General features: G+C 36.5%; 1 protein-coding gene across 1 annotated transcript in view; it reads left to right on the top strand.

The window, feature by feature from the left end:
• ENPP1 (ectonucleotide pyrophosphatase/phosphodiesterase 1) overlaps positions 1–20322 on the top strand; it is an 82972-nt gene that overhangs the window by 48831 nt on the left and 13819 nt on the right. The window contains exons 8-20 of the mRNA XM_011962184.1: positions 208–305; positions 2369–2448; positions 4112–4231; positions 5323–5432; positions 7013–7078; positions 7370–7442; positions 10499–10607; positions 11836–11967; positions 14536–14567; positions 15305–15432; positions 16643–16712; positions 18348–18435; positions 19564–19733. Coding sequence (XP_011817574.1) covers positions 208–305; positions 2369–2448; positions 4112–4231; positions 5323–5432; positions 7013–7078; positions 7370–7442; positions 10499–10607; positions 11836–11967; positions 14536–14567; positions 15305–15432; positions 16643–16712; positions 18348–18435; positions 19564–19733 — 1276 coding nt within the window. The remainder of the gene's footprint in view (positions 1–207; positions 306–2368; positions 2449–4111; positions 4232–5322; positions 5433–7012; positions 7079–7369; positions 7443–10498; positions 10608–11835; positions 11968–14535; positions 14568–15304; positions 15433–16642; positions 16713–18347; positions 18436–19563; positions 19734–20322) is intronic.

Raw genomic sequence — 20322 nt, 5'->3', positions numbered from 1 at the left:
GAAATGATAGAGCATGTATATAAATATAAATGCATGTAAAATATACTTTATAAGTATGCTTGCCGACTTTGTTAGTTAGTTTTCTTAAGATCACACAGACCTTAGTGGAAAATCTTCACTGGACCTGTGCCTAGAAGGTAGCACATCTTCACTGGATATGGCTTGTCTTTGCTTCTTTAAACATTTTTTTCCTTTTTCATTACCCAGATTTGAAATGCCTCCTACCCTCTTATTTTCTTTGGATGGATTCAGGGCAGAATATTTACACACTTGGGGTGGACTTCTTCCTGTTATTAGCAAACTAAGTGAGTAACTTCGGAGTTTACTGCTGGAATATCACGATTTCAGTGCGATCGACTAGGCAGGCAGTCTTTCTTGGAAAAGTACTGGCAGAACCTAATTGTTTCACTAAACTTTTCTATGGCAAAGTAGTTGAACCTGGTGATAAGGAACTTACCTTTAATAGTGTGATTACTCTGAAGCTGTCCTTCAAAAAAAATAAGTTAATATGGTTATCTTAGAATTTTAGCCTTTGGCCATTTTTGTATGTATTTATTCTTTCTCAGAATTTTGAATTCCTTGTGAAAAAGTCCCTTGTTTATTTATTTTACAAATATTATTATTATTATTTTTGAGACTGAGTCTCACTCTGTCACCCAGGCCGGAGTGCAGTGGCGCAATCTTGGCTCACTGCAACCTCTGCCTCCCAGGTTCAAGCGATTCTCATGCCACAGCCTCCCAAGTAGCTGGGATTACAAACGCATGACACCACGCCCGGTTAATTTTTGTATTTTTAGTAGAGACAGGGTTTTGCCATGTTTCCCAGGCTGGTCTCGAACTCCTGGGCTCAAGCAATCCACCCACCTTGGCCTCCCAAATTGCTGGGATTATAGGCATGAGCCACCACACCCAGCCTTATTTTACAGATATTTTATTTCAGAAAAAGAATTTTAAAAACTAAAGGTATTTCTGAGATATTACAAGTACAGACAGAATATTTGTCAGTTATTCTGTATTCTCCTTTGGATTGAATTGGATTCTTCCAATTTTTTTTTGTTAAATCTCAATCAGGCCTTAATTAAGTGATTTTTCTATAAATTCCCCATAAAATAGTAGAATGATGTTTTCTTAATACTGATGCTTAAGTTTTAAATCACGTTAACAACCTTTAAGCAGCTACAGTGTAATACTGGACCAAAACAGAAGTAAGTAAATACAATTACTTTAGCATTTTTCTGGAATTCTAGATTATTTTTTACCAGATTAGAGTATGTGAGGTGCTTTAAACATTAACATCACTCAACATTAACATCACTCTCTGTATATTCATATGTATGTCACTATGCTTGTCTTATGAAGTGCCAAAATAATTTTGGGAGAGTTTTAAAAATGTTCAGTTTTTAATTTCTACATGGAAGAAGATGGTTTTGTTTTGTTTTAATATTTTGCATAAAAAGTCTTTAGCTTTGCATGGACAAAGCTGTGTTCTTCCCAGCAGGCCCATGGCCTTTGAAGTTTAAATACAGCCCTTTGTTACTTACCATTATCAGGAGAACTTGTCTCTATGGTACCAAATACGGCATTGTGAGTTGAGAGTTAAGAGGTGGAGGTACCTGTATATGAAGTTTACAATAAATCATTAAACAATGAGCCCAAGCCCTAGCTTTGAATAATTAGGGAATGTAGCCTGTAATTCTGAACTGATAGAAGGCAGTGAGATAGTATAGACACATGCCAATTTGAGGGACATTTTTAGGCAAATGGAGTATTGAACGCTGGAATCATTGGTTATGTGTTCCCTCCTCAATAGTAGAGACAGGAGAAAAAGAATGAGATCAGAAGGCCAACAGGAATAGTCGGACTTCGGCGCTTTCTTGGACTTGAAGCCACAGATGCCTTTTGTCTTTAAAGCGGCTGAGTTTGTCCAAGGTTCCCTGGTTCTAGATCTATGGCCTGGGACACTGTCTTCCCAGCTACTCCTTCACCCTTGTTTTAATGTATAGACTTAGTTCAGTTTTCTTTTTCTGCCTCTTATGATTTAGGTATTTGATCACTAAGTAATATCAAAGAACTTACAAGCATCATTTTATTATAACCTGTTCATCTTGAATGAAGTAATGTTATGGGTAATTGGCTTAATTATTTTAATGTTTTTCTGACTAAGAGAAAAATGAAGTCATCTTTAACATTGGATTTGTATCCACAGTGTTGCTTTATAATTATATTCATCCTGAATTTTTATCTGAGTAAAATCCCTCCTGGGCTAAGTTTTTTTTACGTGATTTAGACTGCTGTGGTACCACCGCTAAAAGAGGTAGGCCAATTGTCAGATGTGTTTAATAACAATGTTTATTTTTTTCCCTTCTAGAAAAATGTGGAACATATACTAAAAACATGAGACCGGTATATCCAACAAAAACTTTCCCCAATCACTACAGCATTGTCACCGTAAGCTCTGCATTTCAACTTCTATCTGTTTGCAGAAGTGAGATGGGATTGTAGCATTTTTTGAGAGAATAGATTTAAGATAAAAGAAAAACAACTTATTTTCCAGTATGTAGTTAAGCAAGGAAACCCAGGTTCTGATCTTTGCTATGCCACAAACTAGCTGTGGCTTTGGAAAGGTCACTTTACTGGCTGTGTCTCCATTTTCTCATCTGTGAAAAGAGATGACTCAACACCTCAAGAAACAATTTCCTGGTTTCCTTTCAGTGTTAATATTCTGTGATTCTTGTATCCTAGTTTTGAGGCTTACTTTATTTGAGCCAAAAAACTGTCCCAAACTTCTGTGTTCACAACTTGTCTTTCCAATCATCTTGATGATGAATTTAAGCAAGCCACTTCGCCTGACTCCAAATAGGATTACAATCCTGTTTTTGTTTCAACGTTTCCAGATTTAATTTGAGTCAAATATAACAGTAGAACCCATTAAACTTTAGAATTGAAGCCAGAAAATTAGTATGTTAGCTTATATTGATTCAAGCTACTCTGGGACCTCGCCAAAAAAGGAATTTGTTCTGCAGAAATGCTTTACGCAGCAGTTTAAAAAGATAACAGCATTGTTTTCAAAATTTGAGAGGCTACCATTTTTTTTTTTTTTTTTTTTTTGAGATGGGCTCTCTCGCTGTCACCAGGCTGGAGTGCAGTGGTGCAGTCTCGGCTCACTGCAACCTCCACCTCCCAAGTTCAAGTAATTCTCCTGCCTCAGCCTCCCAAGTAGCTGGGACTACAGGTGCACACCCCCACCACACACAGCTAATTTTTGTATTTTTAGTAGAGTCGGGGTTTTGTAGCCTGCACGGGCCTAGGGGGACTGAACAAAGTGGCAGAGGCAGGGAATGTGGGAATAAAAGACAAAGACAAAAGAGTGTATCTGGGAGAAGGGGTCACGGGGTACCTTGCCTCTAGTGGACAAGGACCCTGAGCTTTACACAGCCCTCCATTTTTTTAGGCAAAAGAGGTAACGAGTGGGGGCGGTGGTTGTCTGCTAATTGTCAGTTGGCCTTTTGGTTCACAGCAGGCTTGTGAGACTGCATTCTTTGAACAATAGGCTAGATTTTTCAATAGATGACTTCAAGGATCCTGGCGCCAGGGAGTGAGGCCCTCAGCAAACCTTTTGGTGGCAGGGCAGTGTGAGTTTGCCCACATCCTGCATTCATGATAAACAGTTTGCTGTTTGATCATATAGCCTCCAGTGGAATGCTGAGTTGGTCACGTTCCACAGGCCTTCAGCTCCCTGCAGTGTTTCACCATGTTGGCCAGAATGGTCTCCATCTCTTGACCTCGTGATCCACCTGCCTCACCCTCCCAAAGTACTGAGATTACAAGTGTGAGCCACTGGGCCCGGCCAAGGCTGCCTTTTTTATATAGATCTTTATCCTTAGTATTACTAACTTATTTTCCCCTATTACATAATTTAAATCACAAATACTACATAAAATCTTAAGTGGTTGTGTTTTGCCATTACCCGATTTTTTTGTTTTTCTTTCCTTAAACTTATTATAATTCCATGTGACTTCAGTTATTGGTTTCTTTTTGATGATTTTTTTCTATGAATTTATTTAACATTAAGTAAACACAACTTGCATATAATCTGTTTTATCTTTTTTAGGGGTTGTATCCAGAATCTCATGGCATAATTGACAATAAAATGTATGATCCCAAAATGAATGCTTCCTTTTCACTTAAAAGTAAAGAGAAATTTAATCCTGAGTGGTACAAAGGAGAACCAGTGAGTTCTTTGTTTTTCTACTAAAATAGTTTATTATTCTCATCTATTTCAATTAGAGTAAAATAACCAGATTCTCTGGAGCTTTTAATAACCGATTTCATTTACCGTGTCTGTGGCCATTCTTTTGTAAATGGAGATGAATGCTGATAATCCTAAACATAACTTGTATAATTGCGTAAAAGGAGAGTAGTTTATTTCAGAGGTGGATTTGGGTTGTGCTGGGCCATTTTTCTTTTCTGAGCAATTCTTCTTTTACCAGTAGCATAAAGCAGTAGTATGGGGGTAATAACTTTGATCTACACAAAACTATGTTGCTTTTGAAAGTCTTGGTTTGATTTATGTGTGCTAATTTGGGAGGTTCTTTCCAATTGTGATTTAGCTGTATTCTCCTTTTTACTTGTTAAAATTCTCCAATTCTCCAATTTACTTTTAAAAATTGCCACAATTTAAAAAAAATTTTTTTTAAGTTGCCACAATTTTTTAAATTGCCACACTAATTATATAAGGTCTATTTAAATAATCACGATATTCCTCTTAGAAGGACAGAGAGCATAAGAGTTTGCAGGTTATGAATTCAAATTTTAGCTCTGACATTTAAAGCTGTGTGACTTTGGACAAATCATTCTGTTTCTGCCTCCGTTTTATCGTATCTATACTGTAGATACTATTGTTTACTACTTCGTAGGATTATTGTGGGATTATATGAATTAATAATGTAGGATGCTTGTAGGAATACTATTTAGAACCATGATTGCCAATAATAAGTGCTTAATAAATGTTAGTTACATACACAAATATCTCAGCAAGTTAAAGACATGTATATTTGTGAGTTTCTTTTTTTTCTTTTTAGAGAAAAATGTCAATTAAGGGAATAGCTCCAAAAGCTGGAGGAGTTAATCTCTGACTATTTAATATCTTGTTGCTGCTTAAGAGTCATATTACATGATTATTGTGATCTAAGTGCTGAAGCTTGTTGACCTTAAAAACATTCTAGCACTAGAGAGGAATTCATTGGTGTTGCATGAACACATACTTTCATGAGAGATGAATGTTTGCATGATTTCTTAATTTTCCTTCATTATCTGCTCCAGATTTGGGTCACAGCTAAGTATCAAGGCCTCAAGTCTGGCACATTTTTCTGGCCAGGATCAGATGTGGAAATTAATGGAATTTTCCCAGACATCTATAAAATGTATAATGGGTATGTGAAATGAACTTTTTCTAGGATCTGTAACATAGAACAGCTTATTCTTATGTAATCTCCTTTTTATGAAATCCTAAGCTTTAGCATTTGAGTGATATGTTGACTGAAAAATGAGAACTGAAGAACTCTTTCTCAAAGAGTTTAGATAGATGGTAAATGGACAGTAAAACTAGAGAAGTGGGCCGGCCTCGGTGGCTCACACCTGTAATCCCAGCACTTTGGGAGACTGAGGCGAGTGGGTCACCTGAGGTCAGGAGTTCGAGACCAGCCTGGCCGACGTGGTAAAACCCCGTCTCTACTAAAAATAAAAAAATTTCCATTTCTAAATTAGTAAATATGCTTTCTAATGTAAGAAATGGATTAGAATTAACCTCTGTGTGATATTTGAGATCCATGATGTATTGAGAAAAAAACAAAAAGTTTTTAATAGGAGAAACTCTTTGGCCCATTTGAGCAAGATTACTGAAATAATTTTATTTATTTTTAAATTATAAAATTTCTGTCACAATATCAATACAATGCATTTAGAAGGATGAACAGAAAATATCTTAAATCCCAGACATGAAATGCATAGCAGTTTTCCTTGTGATCTTATGCTAGTTTGTGTTCTTTATGGCTTCCGTGAGCACAGTGCAATGCCTCTTCTTCACCTTCTTATTTGCCACTGTTTTTGTTCCATGGACAGTAATTAAGAGTTTATGGGCTGGGCATGGTGGCTCACTCCTGTAATCTCAGCACTCTGGGAGGCCGAGGCGGGCAGATCACGAGGTCGGGAGATCACCTGGCTAACACGGTGAAACCCCGTCTCTACTAAAATACAAAAAAGAAAAAGAAAAAGAAAAAAATAGCCAGGTGTGGTGGTGCACACTTGTAGTCCCAGTTGCTTGGGAGGCTGAGGCAGAGGAATTGCTTGAACCTGGGAGGCGGAGATTGCAGTGAACCGAGATCGCGCTACTGCACTCCAGCCTGGCAACACAGTGAGACTCTGTCTCAAAAAAAAAAAAAAAGAATACTAAGAATGGGGGATTCAAAGATTAATAGTATATGGTCTGTTGGTTAACAGTACACAACTAATTGTACTTGGATGTGGCAAGAACTCTGATTAGAGGTGTGTAAACAAAGCCTGTGTCCAGAGGAAGGCATAAGGCATAGTCAATTCTGCTCAGGAAATACTGCCTGGAGAACTGCTATCTGCTTCTCAGGTGCCTGCTTCACAGCTGTGCTGACTCATCAGTGAGTGAGTGCTTTGTGCTGTATGCTTTGCAAAGTATATTAACACATGAGTTATTCATGTGGTATGCAGTGACTGTTTTCAGGCCCATGAATATTATCCTCAAGTAGACGATAACAAGCAAAGTTTTAAATCCAGTTGCAACTTTTATCTGTGTAAAACCTAACTCTCATTCCTTCACTGGGAAAATAAATTTTTCAAATAAAACTCTTACTTGATTTCCAACACAATAGATGTGAAATAGCTTTTAGTAGTTCTTAATGACATTTTCAATGAAAAAAAAACCTGTATTTTAAACCCAAACAATTGTCAGACATCTTTTATTTTTGTTTGTTCTAAATTTTAGTTCAGTACCATTTGAAGAAAGGATTTTGGCTGTTCTTCAGTGGCTACAGCTTCCTAAAGATGAAAGGTCTGTAGGCAATTAATTTCTTTTGTAAATACTTCATTTTGTAGAAATGATATACTATTTTAAAAACAGACTACAACAAAACTTTGCTATTTGCTATGCTGTTTTATATCGCAATAAATTCTTTAATGGTCATACCACATTTTGAAGAATTTCAAAGTTGTAAATTGTTTCTCAGTAGAACTGTTACCCCAGTGTCATAAAATTTAATCCCTATCAGTTGATGAATTATTTTTTCCATTCTGTTTTTCAATGTGTTCGTAAAATATTACATTTTGATACTGTTTGATTTAGACCACACTTTTACACTCTGTATTTAGAAGAACCAGATTCTTCAGGTCATTCATATGGACCAGTCAGCAGTGAAGTAAGTACATTTTTATCAGTAATTATTTCATTAAACCCAGTCATCAAACTGAACCTTGCTTTAAAGGAGGCTGCTGGACCATTCTGTAAGATTCTATGGTTTCTGGAAAAAGCAAGTATTATACACAATGTTACTAAATAAAAGGATGCACTTTAAACACAGTAAGAGTTGGGAGAATTGTTTAGCCTGTGCTAAATTGAACTGATGATGAATTAGCTTCTATATTTTCAATGTGAAAGCCTTTATCCACTCATCGCCCCCTACCTTGGCCTAAATACTAAGTGCTTTTTGAGAATGTTGTAAACAGCTAAACCTCCAGTAGAAAATACAGGGTAATAAGTCAAATAGTAGAGGAAGCCTCCTCTGAACTCTCTTGCTTAGGAGATATGCTTTGGCCACCTGAGACCATGCTTACAACAGAGGTCCCATAGAAGGATGGGAGATTTTATCAAAAGTATAGCGATATTTGAATAATTGTTTTTGTTGATTATTTCCGAGGAAACTAGAGGTATGAAACAGCTCATGGACTAACACTTCCAATGTAACATCTCGTTTGATCTGACACCCTTTCAGGAACTTAGCCAGCTCCTAGCTATGTTTTTAATCTGTGTAGCACTTTAAAACAGCAAACACTGCTTTCAGTTTTCACGTGGCCATATCATTTTTGTTACCATTTTAATGGCAAAAAAACACAATTACTTTTGCACCAACCTAGTATTTTTGAACACGGGAAGCGTTAGAACAGAAAATGATTTGAAGGCTGGGCACGGTGGCTAACACCTGTAATCCCAGCACTTTGGGAGGCCGAGACGGGTGGATCACCTGAGGTCAGGAATTTGACGCCAGCCTGGCCAACATGGCAAAACCCTGTCTCTACTAAAAATACAAAAAAATTAGCCGGGCCTTGTGGTGTGTGTCCATAATCCCAGCTACTCAGGAGGCTGAGGCAAGAGAATCACTTGAACCCAGGAGTGGGAGGTTGCAGTGAGCCGAGATTGCACCACTGTACTCCAGCCTGGGCGACAGAGTGGGGACGCTGTCTCAAAAAAAAAAAAAAAAAAAGAGAGAAAAAGAAAATGATTTGAGCATATTTCCTTGTACCTCTAAGTTGACTTTCCTTCTGATATATATTTTGTCTGTGACCTAAGATATGAAAGGAAGTAAAAAGTAAGGATCTTGACTATTTTGGGTCATGATGAAAGTGGAAAAAGGTATTGCCAGAATCCCTCCTGTCTGAATCCTTGTGTAGTTATCTTGTGCCGCCTGTGATTCCAAGGGGGTCATAGACTATTTAAAAAAAAACACTCTTTTTTAATTTCTAGGGCTTCACTCCCAAATTCCTATCAGTTCTCCCGCCCAGGTAGCCCAGGTTGGATAGTCGGTGAGCCTTAAGGACTCTTCAGCACAGAGTCAAGACTCTGACATGTCTGTCATGATCCCTGTTTTTGAGGGTGCTGCTTGCCTAATTCAGCAACAGCAGAGGGAGGAAAAAAAAGCATCCTTATTTTTCTCACTTGAATTTACAACAGCTGCCTAAACCATCTTCCCTTCATTTCCCTTTCCCTGGGTCTGCCCTAGATTTGCCCCTCTTAAAAAGTAGGTACTGCCTGGATCACTATCACCTTGGATAAAAGAGAGTGAAGAGAGAAGGAAGTTGACCCTCACCTAGGGCTGTTTTTACCCTTTGTATTCTTTCCATCAAAATCCATCTCCAGCAGCTCCACTGTAGTTAGTAACTCCATTGTGCCTTCCTTTCATTCTGTCCTTCAACTTAGCAGAAATACTTCTGGCTTAGAGGGAGGATAAGGAAGATGCATGCCAGCAACTTGGACATGTCATAATTGGTCAAAGGGAAAAGTTTCTTGTAGCTGTTGTCTTGATTTGAACAATTGGCTACATGCTAGTTTGATTTTTGCTCTTTCACTAAAGTCACTGATACCCAAGACTCGTGTCTGGGTCAGTTTGGCTACAGAAAAATCCAAGGATTGTTTTATACTTTGTTTTAAGGTCACATACGTTTTAAAATCATTGCTACCTTTACTAATTCACTAACAATGTGACAAAGCACCTGCTTTTCTGACTCATCTTCATTTAAGATTGAGCCCATTACTTTTCAAATCATATCCATCAATTTGCAAACTCTGTAAACTCCAGCATTACTGGCACAACAAAACCCACTTTATCTTAATACTTAAAAATTCCAATTCATGTTGCTTGGATATCTTTGAATGAAAGACCTTGTCTTGTTTCCTATTACAGTGAAAGAACTTCTCTTATATTACAGTGAAATATACTGACAATGAATGAAGATTAAACTGATTCCACACGTTACAGAAAACACACAAAACTGCACAAGAATTTTTCTCAAATCTTTTTGCAACGAGAGAGGATAAAATGAGTGCCGGAAAGCAATTTGCCAATATCATTTGTCATTCTGTATTCCTGTGATATTCATATGTAAAATACATGCAGTTTGTAAGGAAATAATGAGTTGTATTCCTATGAGTTCTAATTTAGAAAATTAAATACATTGAATTATAAGAAGCATTTCATGAATAATTTGAACATTTTTGAAAATTAGGCAACGTATTTATACAGTGACCATTTAAATGATCAGAAAGTATAAGAAGAAATTAATTGAGGAAAATGAAGTGGTAATTAAGAACATATTGGTTTCTGGCCAAACACTGTAGATTTGAGCTATTATTATTTTGGCTTAAGTTGGGTCTAATTTAAGTAGTAGCATTCTGACCTCGGGAAGGGAGAACTAACAGATCAGCTAATCTCATTCACAAAACTTCAAATTGAACATGTATAGAATTAGGACTCTTGCATTGTTAATGATCTGCAGTTATTTACTGTTCTTTGTATCTCTGACCCTGACCTGTCTTAGTCTAATGTGAATCAGCTCATCCTAGTTGCATCCACTGGCCCTTATCTATCTATCTTTCTTTCTTTTTCTTCTTCTTTTTTTTCTTTTTAACAGAGATAGCTTTATGTATAAATAGCCATTAGTGTGGAATGCATCGCATGAGGTTGTTGCTTCCCATTCTTAGGTCATCAAAGCCTTGCAGAGGGTTGACAATATGGTTGGTATGCTGATGGATGGTCTGAAAGAGCTGAACTTGCACAGATGCCTGAACCTCATCCTTATTTCGGATCATGGTAATCTGAATTTGCATTATTTGCTCTTCAGGATAAAGGGCTGAACAAAGTTTACTTGATTGTTTCCCAATTTCTTCTGAATGTTATAGTGAATTCTTTGTTAGTTTCTTGTGGAAAGTCTTTAGGAAAAAAAATACATTAAATATAAAATATAAGTGAAACACAGAATTCACAGAAACCTAAGTGCCTATCAAGCACAATGTACCAATCTTCTGATCTGAGAAAGGAATACACCAAGAATTTGAATAGTTAAAAAATATACATTTTCAACATTGAATTTTTATAACTCTACAATTTTAGATTTAATTGGAACTGATCATTATGTCTTCAATTGTCTTTTTTTGTTTTTGAGACAGTCTCACGCTGTTACCCAGGCTGGAGTGCAGTAGCATGATCACAGCTCACTGCAGCCTCAGCTTCGTGGGCTCAGGTGATTCTCCTGCCTCAGCCTCCCGAGTAGTGGAACTACAGGCATGTGCCTTGACTAATAAAGAGAATTTTTTTGGTAGAGATGGGATCTTGCTATGTTGACCAGGCTGGTCTCGAACTCTTGGTCTCAAGCTCCCACAGCTGCCTCTCAAAGTGGTGGGATTACAGGCATTAGCCATCATGCCCAGCCTTCTTTAGCATGATAAATCTGACTTTAGAAGCATTGTATATTAATGTCGATAGTATTTTAATTTCACTTGTACTTACTGTGATCTTTGTAACATGCTTGTGTACAGTTTGGGGACTATAGGAGCAGTGTGCCTAAAGAAAGTAGAAAATAGGTTCTTTTTGTTATTGTTCTTGTTGTTTGCTTCAGAAATAATTATAGAAATCTGTGTTTAGAAGCAGTCCTAAGAAGTTACATGCTAAAGAAGCTCCAGTCTTGGAATGAGAGTGATTCATACACATCCACTCCCAGGTGGTTTGGGGCAAATAACTGGGCTTTCACATTCAGTCTAAAACTGTGATAAGACATTCTTCTTTGCTCACAAGATGATATTGTGATATATAAATAAAAAGAAACATTAAACTAAATTTGGGTGATGGAAAAGATTTCGAAAAAAGTGAAGCGATAGGTACAGCTGAAATTCTGTCTTACCTATCAGATGTTCAACTAATATGAGTGCTACACACCCTTGTTTAACGAATTTAACTCTGGAAGTGAAGGAAATTCTGCTCTGCATATTAAATTTTTTGTTAAAGTTACAGCATGTTTTAGGATTTTTTTTTTTTCTCCTAGGCATGGAACAAGGCAGTTGTAAGAAATACATATATCTGAATAAATATTTGGGGGATGTTAAAAATATTAAAGTTATCTATGGACCTGCAGCTCGACTGAGACCCTCTGATGTCCCAGATAAATACTATTCATGTAAGTATATCTCTGTGATAACTTTGAATATGGTCATATTAAGAACACCTTCCTCTAGGCCGGGCACGGTGGCTCACGCCTGTAATCAGAGCACTTTGGGAGGCTGAAGTGGGTGGTTCACCTGAGGTCAGAAGTTCAAGACCAGCCTAGCCAACGTGGTGAAACCCTGAAAATACGTATGTGATACTATACTATATCTATACTAAAAATATAAAAATTAGCCTGGCTTGGTGGCAGATGCCTGTAATCCCAGCTACTCGGGGGTCTGAGGCACAAGAATCGCTTGAACCCAGGAGGCGGAGGTTGCAGTGATCTAAGGTCATGCCATTGTACTCCAGCCTGGGCAACAGAGTGAGACTCGGTCTCAAAAAAAAAGAATACCTTCCTTTAAATCATTATATCTCTAAACTAAAGGGAATCAGAGTTAATTTTTTTTCATGATTAAATCTCCAATGCAGATCTTTTGTACACAAATGGATTTTATGGGACTGGATGTGAGAACACAACTTATCTATTGGTTATTCATGGACTAAGCATAGTATTTGATGAGCTTAGTGCAATTTTATGTTGAAGTATGTGTTTTACTTGTGTATCAGAGTGAAGATTATACTAGAAAAAAAGTTTAAGAGAAAAATCCAACTACATTTATTCAAGTTTAATAAATTAATGACACTCCATTAAAATTACTTAGTTTGGGAATAATATCCTGTTGTGAGGAGGAATGCTGGCAGAAATGATTAATTCTAAAGGCAATTGATTCCTGTCCTCCCTTAAACCATTTCAGAAACAATAAAGAATGTATCTTTTAAATAGGGAAGAATGAATTTCACATTCTCTCTTGACTACATGTGGAACATAAACTGCCAAAAGATGTTTTAAAATATTTATTCTTTTGTCAGTCAAGTGTATTTCATAACTGTTTCCACCTCTGTTACCTCCCTCTCTTTTTGATTACCATCCATGATAACTTTCAGATGTGTAGAGCAAATTTTGTGTCTTTTTGATATAGTTAACTTTGAAACAGAAATAGAATAAACTTTTCTGACAATTATCAGAATTGGGTTAGGTTGGGCTTTTTGATAAGATATGTTTCAATAGATAGATACTATTGACTATTAATGAGGAAAATATATTTCACTGCAGGAAAATGGTTATGCAGATATATTTACACAGTGTTACAAAGTACAGGCTGTGTATGCCTAATACCAAGTTTTAATTAGTATTTTTTTAATTTAGAAAAGTAGTACATGACTGTTATAAAACCTGTTCTAAAAACTGTACAGATATGCCGGGCACGATGGTGGCTCACACCTGTAATTCCAGCACTTTGGGAGGCCAAGACAGGCAGATCACAAGGTTAAGAGATTGAAACCATCCTGGCCAACATGGTGAAACCCCGTCTCTACTAAAAATATAAAAATTAGCTGGGCGTGATGGCACGTGCCTGTAGTCCCAGCTACTGGGGAGGCTGAGGCAAGAGAATTGCTTGAACCTGGGAGGCAGAGATTGTAGTGAGCTGAGATTGTGCTCCTGCACTCCAGCGTGGTGAGAGAGAGAGACTCTATCTAAAAAAAAAAAAAAAAACCTCTAGGGCAATAGCAGTCTCCAGAGATGTTGTTTGGGATGGGATAGCTAAGCTGTACCATGCCCTTATCTCAGTTAGGCCCTCAAGTTTCCCAAATTAAAGCAAAAACTATATATGTATATCACTTTACATAAATATATAAAATATATGTATATAAAATGTATACTCTTATCTGGATAATTTTCTCCAATTTATGTAATGTTTGGCTAAAATAAAATCTGGGAAGCTAGACAGTTATTGATTTGTAGTAGAAAGTACCCTAAGTAAATCCATGGCCTTACTATGCAAATTCAGTTTTTAAATTAGTCTACTTGCCTTCTCTTTGAAGTTTCCTCATACCCCTCTTCTCTGAAAATTCTAGAACTGTCATTGAATATTGAATTATACAAAGTAAAAAGTAACAGCTTCCCACCTGAAGTCCTCCTGCTTGACAACTCATTTCCCCTGTTTAGAAACAACCGTTGTTAGGCTTGGATTATGTCTTCCCGGATAATTGTGATGTTCGAATAACTATTTTTGTTGTTAAGTATTTCCTAGGGAACTAGAGGTACAAAGCAGCTTTACAAAACACATACAGTTTTTATTTTTACACGGTGAAACCATACCGGATCTAGATGGATAGATACTTTGAGGGATGGATGGATATTGGTTACTAACCGGATGGAAAGATGGTTGGACAGGTGGATGGATAGTTAGATGGATGAATGGATATGTGGGTTAACAGATGGGTGGATACGTAGATGTTCTGTAACTTGTCTTTCCGTTTAACAATATGACACTATGTAATGGGTGTCATTACAGGGTGATACCTAAAGGTCTGTCTAATTCCTTTCAGTGGCTACAATGTAATGACTTAAATGAACTCTTTAAAACCTGCCTTGGTATTTAAATATAGAGTTTGGATCTGACATTCTATATTTTTGTATTATGTTTTAGTTATAGCATACAATCAACTATTAATTCTTATGTTTGTTCCCCTCCAGTTAACTATGAAGGCATTGCCCGAAATCTTTCTGTGAGTATCTTTATTTTCCATTATCTAGTTATTTTTAGTTTTGTATAATATGTAGAGAGAAAAGTTTCAGCATCTATTATCGGGATTGAAGGATTAGAATATTTTAGTAACCTGGGCCAACATGGAAATGCTGTGTAGTTTAAAGATCTTTAAGATTGTGTCCCAATAATGTAGATTTGAAAATTTTTAAAGAATTTATCTGTTGGCATTATGAAATTTATATGAGAAGAAGAAATAATTTTAAAACTATTTATAAGAAATAATTTTTAAAGTAGAAGGAAAAACCATATGGCTGTATCACCATAAACACCATTAACGTTATGATATATTTCCTTCCAGTCTTTTTTTATGCCTTAAAAAATAAGTTTTTATACTAGTGCTGAGTTATCTATACTACATTTTATACTCACACATTTTAAGTCTGCAAGAAAACTCTTAAATTGCAGTTATAAGGATGTTTGAAAATAGAACCATCAGTGGTAACTTAATATAATCTAGTGACACTGTCTGAGTTCTGGGGCTTTTATGCAGTAATAATTATGATTTCCTCTAAATATTTCAAGTAGTTTGGAAGATTTACCTTTTACATTTTACAAGTAGTAAGAACTTTTAGCTGTTTTTTCATCTGACTTATTGGGCCGGCTGATGAAATGTTTGTGAAACAAAATTTCATGTGAAATTTTGACACTTTAGGTAACAGGGAAATAATACTTTTTCTTTGCTGTTTGCAATTTCAGTGCCGGGAACCAAACCAACACTTCAAACCTTACCTGAAACATTTCTTACCTAAACGTTTGCACTTTGCTAAGAGTGATAGAATTGAGCCCTTGACATTCTATTTGGACCCTCAGTGGCAACTTGCATTGTAAGTTCTGACAGTCTCCCAGGTAAACTTAACCTGATCGGTTAGTGATTCAGGGTAACCACTGGGCCCTTTCTAACAATATTGTTATGTTAAAACTGTGTAAGTATGATTCTCTTCACTCTAACTCAGGATTTCTAATGTCGGCCTATGGATGTTTGAGTTAGATAATTCTTTGTTGTGGAGAGCTGTCCTGCACATTGTGGGATATTTGACAAGGATCCTTTACTTCTCCCCACTGGATGAAAGTAGCACTTCTTCTCTAATGTGACAACCAAAAGTGTCCCTCAGCATTGCCAAAAGTCCCCTGGGAAGGAGGGATCACCCAGACCATCCTTGGCTAAGAATCACTGGTCTGGCTTTTCATATCTATATTGATCACTTCTTACAATCTACATTTGTTACCACTTGCCATTGCATGTCTTCTACACATTACAGTATGTCTAATTGTGCTGCCAAAGCCCAGCCAACAGTTGGTAAAAGCACTTTACTTTATAATAATGAGTAACTATCTTCATTATACACAGTTGTTTTTTCATTCTTCTCATACTAATCCATCAATAAACTTTAGTTTATTGGTGTGTTTGACAAATTATTTGGATGGTTAATAGTGTTAATATCTCACAATTTGTTCATTAACTGTTTTGGTGGTTGCCAAGAAGCCAGTCATGATACATACCCCTGTCAAGCAAAACCTAAGCAGTGAACCAAAATTCAGTAAACAGAATTATACTGTCTCCACTCTTATTGGAGAGCTGGGCTTTTAGTTTTCAAAAAAAAGAAAAAGAATATGAAAGGAGAAATGGTCCTATCTTCATGAGAGAATTAATATTTAGTAAATATCTAAACACCATGTTGGAAGCATTTCTTTAGGCTACATCATTGAATTTTTACAAATAACTAACATGAGAAATTGAAATCAAAGATGATAGTTAAATCTATCTAAATTCACGGGCAGTTAATCACACAGCTAGTGTTCAAAACCACTTCTGTCCTGATGCTGGTGGTTTTTTTTCTGTCTACTATATTGCTTATAGTTTGCTTGTCCATGAAATAAAAGATAGAAGTGACTTCTTAATGCTTTTCAAAGCCAGGTGGTTTTATTTACCCATTGTGTTGGTTTAACAAAATAGTTACATACTTTTTATTAATGAAAATAATGTTATGTTTATGAAAGGACTTTACACTTTTAATTCATTTATGTCAACATTAGGAATCCCTCAGAAAGGAAATATTGTGGAAGTGGATTTCATGGCTCTGACAATATATTTTCAAATATGCAAGTGAGTAAACCTATTATACTTAATTGAATTGAATCTAAAGAAAAAATGATATACAAAGTTTTATACTTGAAAACAGACTGTGATTATATGTCTTGAATGAGAATTATTGAAACATACTTTCATAAAGCTATTTTTCTTTGAACATTAAAGAATTTTGTTAAAATTTTATATTCATTGGCTATTACTAAAAAGTCAAAAAACAACAGATGTGGTAAGGATGTGGAGAAAAGGGAATACTTATACACAGTCGAAGGGAATGTAAGTTAGTACAACTTCTGTGGATCACTGTATAGAGATTTCTCAAAGAAATAATAATGAAACTACCCCTAATCCAGCAATCCCACTACTGGGATTTCCCAAAGGAAAATAAATCATTTTATCAAACAGACACCTGCACTTGTATGTTTATCGCAACACTGTTCGCAGAAGTAAAGTTATGGAATCAACCTAAATATTTATCAATGGAGTATGGATTAAAAATGTGGTATATGTGTGTGTGTGTATATATATATATCGTGGAATACTGCTCAGCCATAGAAAGGAATGAAATCATGTCCTTTGCAGCAACATGGATGGAATTGGAGGCCATTATCCTTAGTGAAATAACTCAAGCAAAAAACTAAAAACCACATGTTCTCACTTGTAAGTGGTAGCTAAACAGTAGGCACACACGGACGTACAGAGTGGAATAATAGATATTGGAGACTCCCTAAAGGTGAGAAGGTGGGAGGAGTGTGAGGTATGACATACCACTTATTGGGTTCAGTGTACGCTGTTCTGGTGATGGGTAACACTAAAAGCTCAGACTTCACCACTATGCAATATATCCATGAAACATAACTGTACTCATATCCCTAAATCCATAAAAATTAAAAAATTAATAAAATTTTGTATTCATGTTTCATAAGCATATGACGTATCTCCTATTATACTTCTAATAATTATTTTTCATGTTTTTTGTGCTCTGTTAAGAATATTGCTTTACAGTTAAGAAAGCTAGTGATAAGAAAGTATCGGCTGGGTGCGGTGGCTCAAGCCTGTAATCCCAGCACTTTGGGAGGCCGAGACGGGCGGATCACAAGGTCAGGAGATTGAGACCATCCTGGCTAACACGGTGAAACCCCGTCTCTACTAAAAACTACAAAACACTAGCCGGGCGAGGTGGCGGCGCCTGTAGTCCCAGCTACCCGGGAGGCTGAGGCAGGAGAATGGCGTGAACCCGGGAGGCGGAGCTTATCATATTTATGTTCTTAGAAGAGATAATATCTTACATTTACTCAGCACTTTAACGTTTTCAAAATAAACTTATAGTAATTTTCTAATTTGATCCCTGCAGCACTGTGTAAGGTGGGCAGGGTGAAGTTTATATTCAATGTCATAGATGAAAAAAAAATTTATCATTCATTCTGTTCTGATTGTCAAGAATTGTAGTAAAACTAAGAGACATATCCTAGATGTTCTTAGATTATATGTGTGATAGAGTTAAAACTATTTTTCCCACAAAGTCCACTGAGCATGGTAGTTTTCCTCTTAACATAACCAGTTTGTATATGTACAATTTGGATAACAGAATTTTTTGGACTAACCTGCAGACAGCTGAAATGCACTGATAAACTTCCTTTTTTGGCCATCTAGGCCCTCTTTGTTGGCTATGGACCTGGATTCAAGCATGGCATTGAGGTTGACACCTTTGAAAACATTGAAGTCTATAACTTAATGTGTGGTAAGCGTGAACAGGTGGCTTTTTTCCCTTCTGCAAACAGACCTGAAATAGGATTGTCAAAAGCAGGTCACATTGTAGGCACCTTTGTGGAGAGGATGGTGAGGCAAGACAGATTTTTACCTTCTTCCTGACTCAGACTCACTGAAGAAATGTGGGGAACATGTCATCTTATTACTTATCTGTTTGTTCCACTAGGCTGCTCTCTGGTTAAAGTACACCACTTACAGCAGGGTGGTCTGCACACCCCCAGTGCCCAGCACTTTCCTAGACCCTTGGCTTAATTATTTGATTCTTGACTCAGGGCAGTGATAGAAGCCAGAGAAAAGACATTGAGGGCAGTGAAAGATGGACAAAACTTGTGGAACTTCTGGTAGCCATAATGGTTGAATGTAAGTCAATGTCAAGGTTGTAGAAATGATGGAGGACCCATTAGGGATATTCTTGGTTTACTTTGTACCTTCTGAAGTAGTCCTTTTATGGTGAAGCATTGTGTTTTAAATATTAATTTCTTATTCTCATAATGGTCCTAGGCATTTACAAAACCTTAAACATGTCTTAACTATAATTCTTTTGGTGGGAGTCTATATAGTTTAAATGAGTTAATATATCCTAAAATACTTAAAACAGCACCTGGCATATAGTACGTGCTTACTACATAAGTATTTGCTGTTATCACATTTAAGAGCGTGAGTCTTAGACTCAGACAAAGCTGGTTTTGAATTCTAGATCGTTTAGTTAGTAACTTTGAGACTTGGGCAAAACACTTTGATTACTCATCTACCAAATATTGATGATAACTTATAAAATTGTTTTGGGGAATAAATAAGAAAATATGTTAGCACCATGATTGGCAGAAAATATGCATTCAACAGGTGGTGACTGTAGTTATTGTACACTTTAAAAATCAGAAATTTTGTACTGAAATACAGCATATACATATCAGTATTTCTATTAAAAAGAACCTAGTCTTAAATACTCTAAAACTCAAGAGAGTTTTATACTTTTGTTTTAGTTAAAGAGTAAAGGATTCATGTATTTGGTTTTAAAAAAATAAAGATCATGGCACAAGTCTACTATTTGTTTGATTTGAAATATCTAAATAACTCTACCATTCTTGAAATGATGCAGATTTACTGAATTTGACACCGGCTCCTAATAACGGAACTCATGGAAGTCTTAACCACCTTCTAAAGAATCCTGTTTACACACCAAAGCATCCCAAAGAGGTGCACCCCCTGATACAGTGCCCCTTCACAAGAAACCCCAGAGATAACCTTGGCTGCTCATGTAACTCTTCGGTAAGTATCGTCAGGAAGTTTGGTCCAGTATGTATGGTTTGATAGCACCCTCTGCACAGCATGTGCTGTAGAAATAGTTAATAATCAAATTAGAATTTAGGAATGGGGGTAGGTAAACATATATTTTAATCCTAAGGGGCACATGCAGATCTTTTGTAATATTTCTTTTCTCTTTCTAGTTTTTGCATTTTATGCTCTTATTTTTAATTCCATGGAGCTGTGACTTGACTTGGGTGCAGATGTGAAGAAGTCTAGTTCAGTTCTTGAGCATCCTGTATTAGAGAATCTGTACTGTTACTCTAGCAGTGAGGTCATGAGCACATAGTAAACCAATCACAATGTACCTTTTTAAAAATACAATTCAGGTTAAGTGTAGGGAGGAAAAAAGATTTCTTGGTATGAAATGAATATATTACACTGTCCTTTTTTACTTCCATATTAATATATCATTATTATAAAAAGATAAAAATACTAGACAAGTTATGAACAAAATTGATAACATCCATAAGCGGGCACCTGTAATCCCAGCTACTTGGGAGGCTGAGGCAGGAAAATCGTTTGAACCCGGGAGGCGGAGGTTGCAGTGAGC

Source organism: Colobus angolensis, unplaced genomic scaffold (genome assembly GCF_000951035.1).
Source record: "Colobus angolensis palliatus isolate OR3802 unplaced genomic scaffold, Cang.pa_1.0 Scaffold58, whole genome shotgun sequence".
Taxonomy (NCBI): Eukaryota; Metazoa; Chordata; class Mammalia; order Primates; family Cercopithecidae; genus Colobus; species Colobus angolensis.
This window is presented reverse-complemented; position numbering and strand designations above follow the sequence as displayed.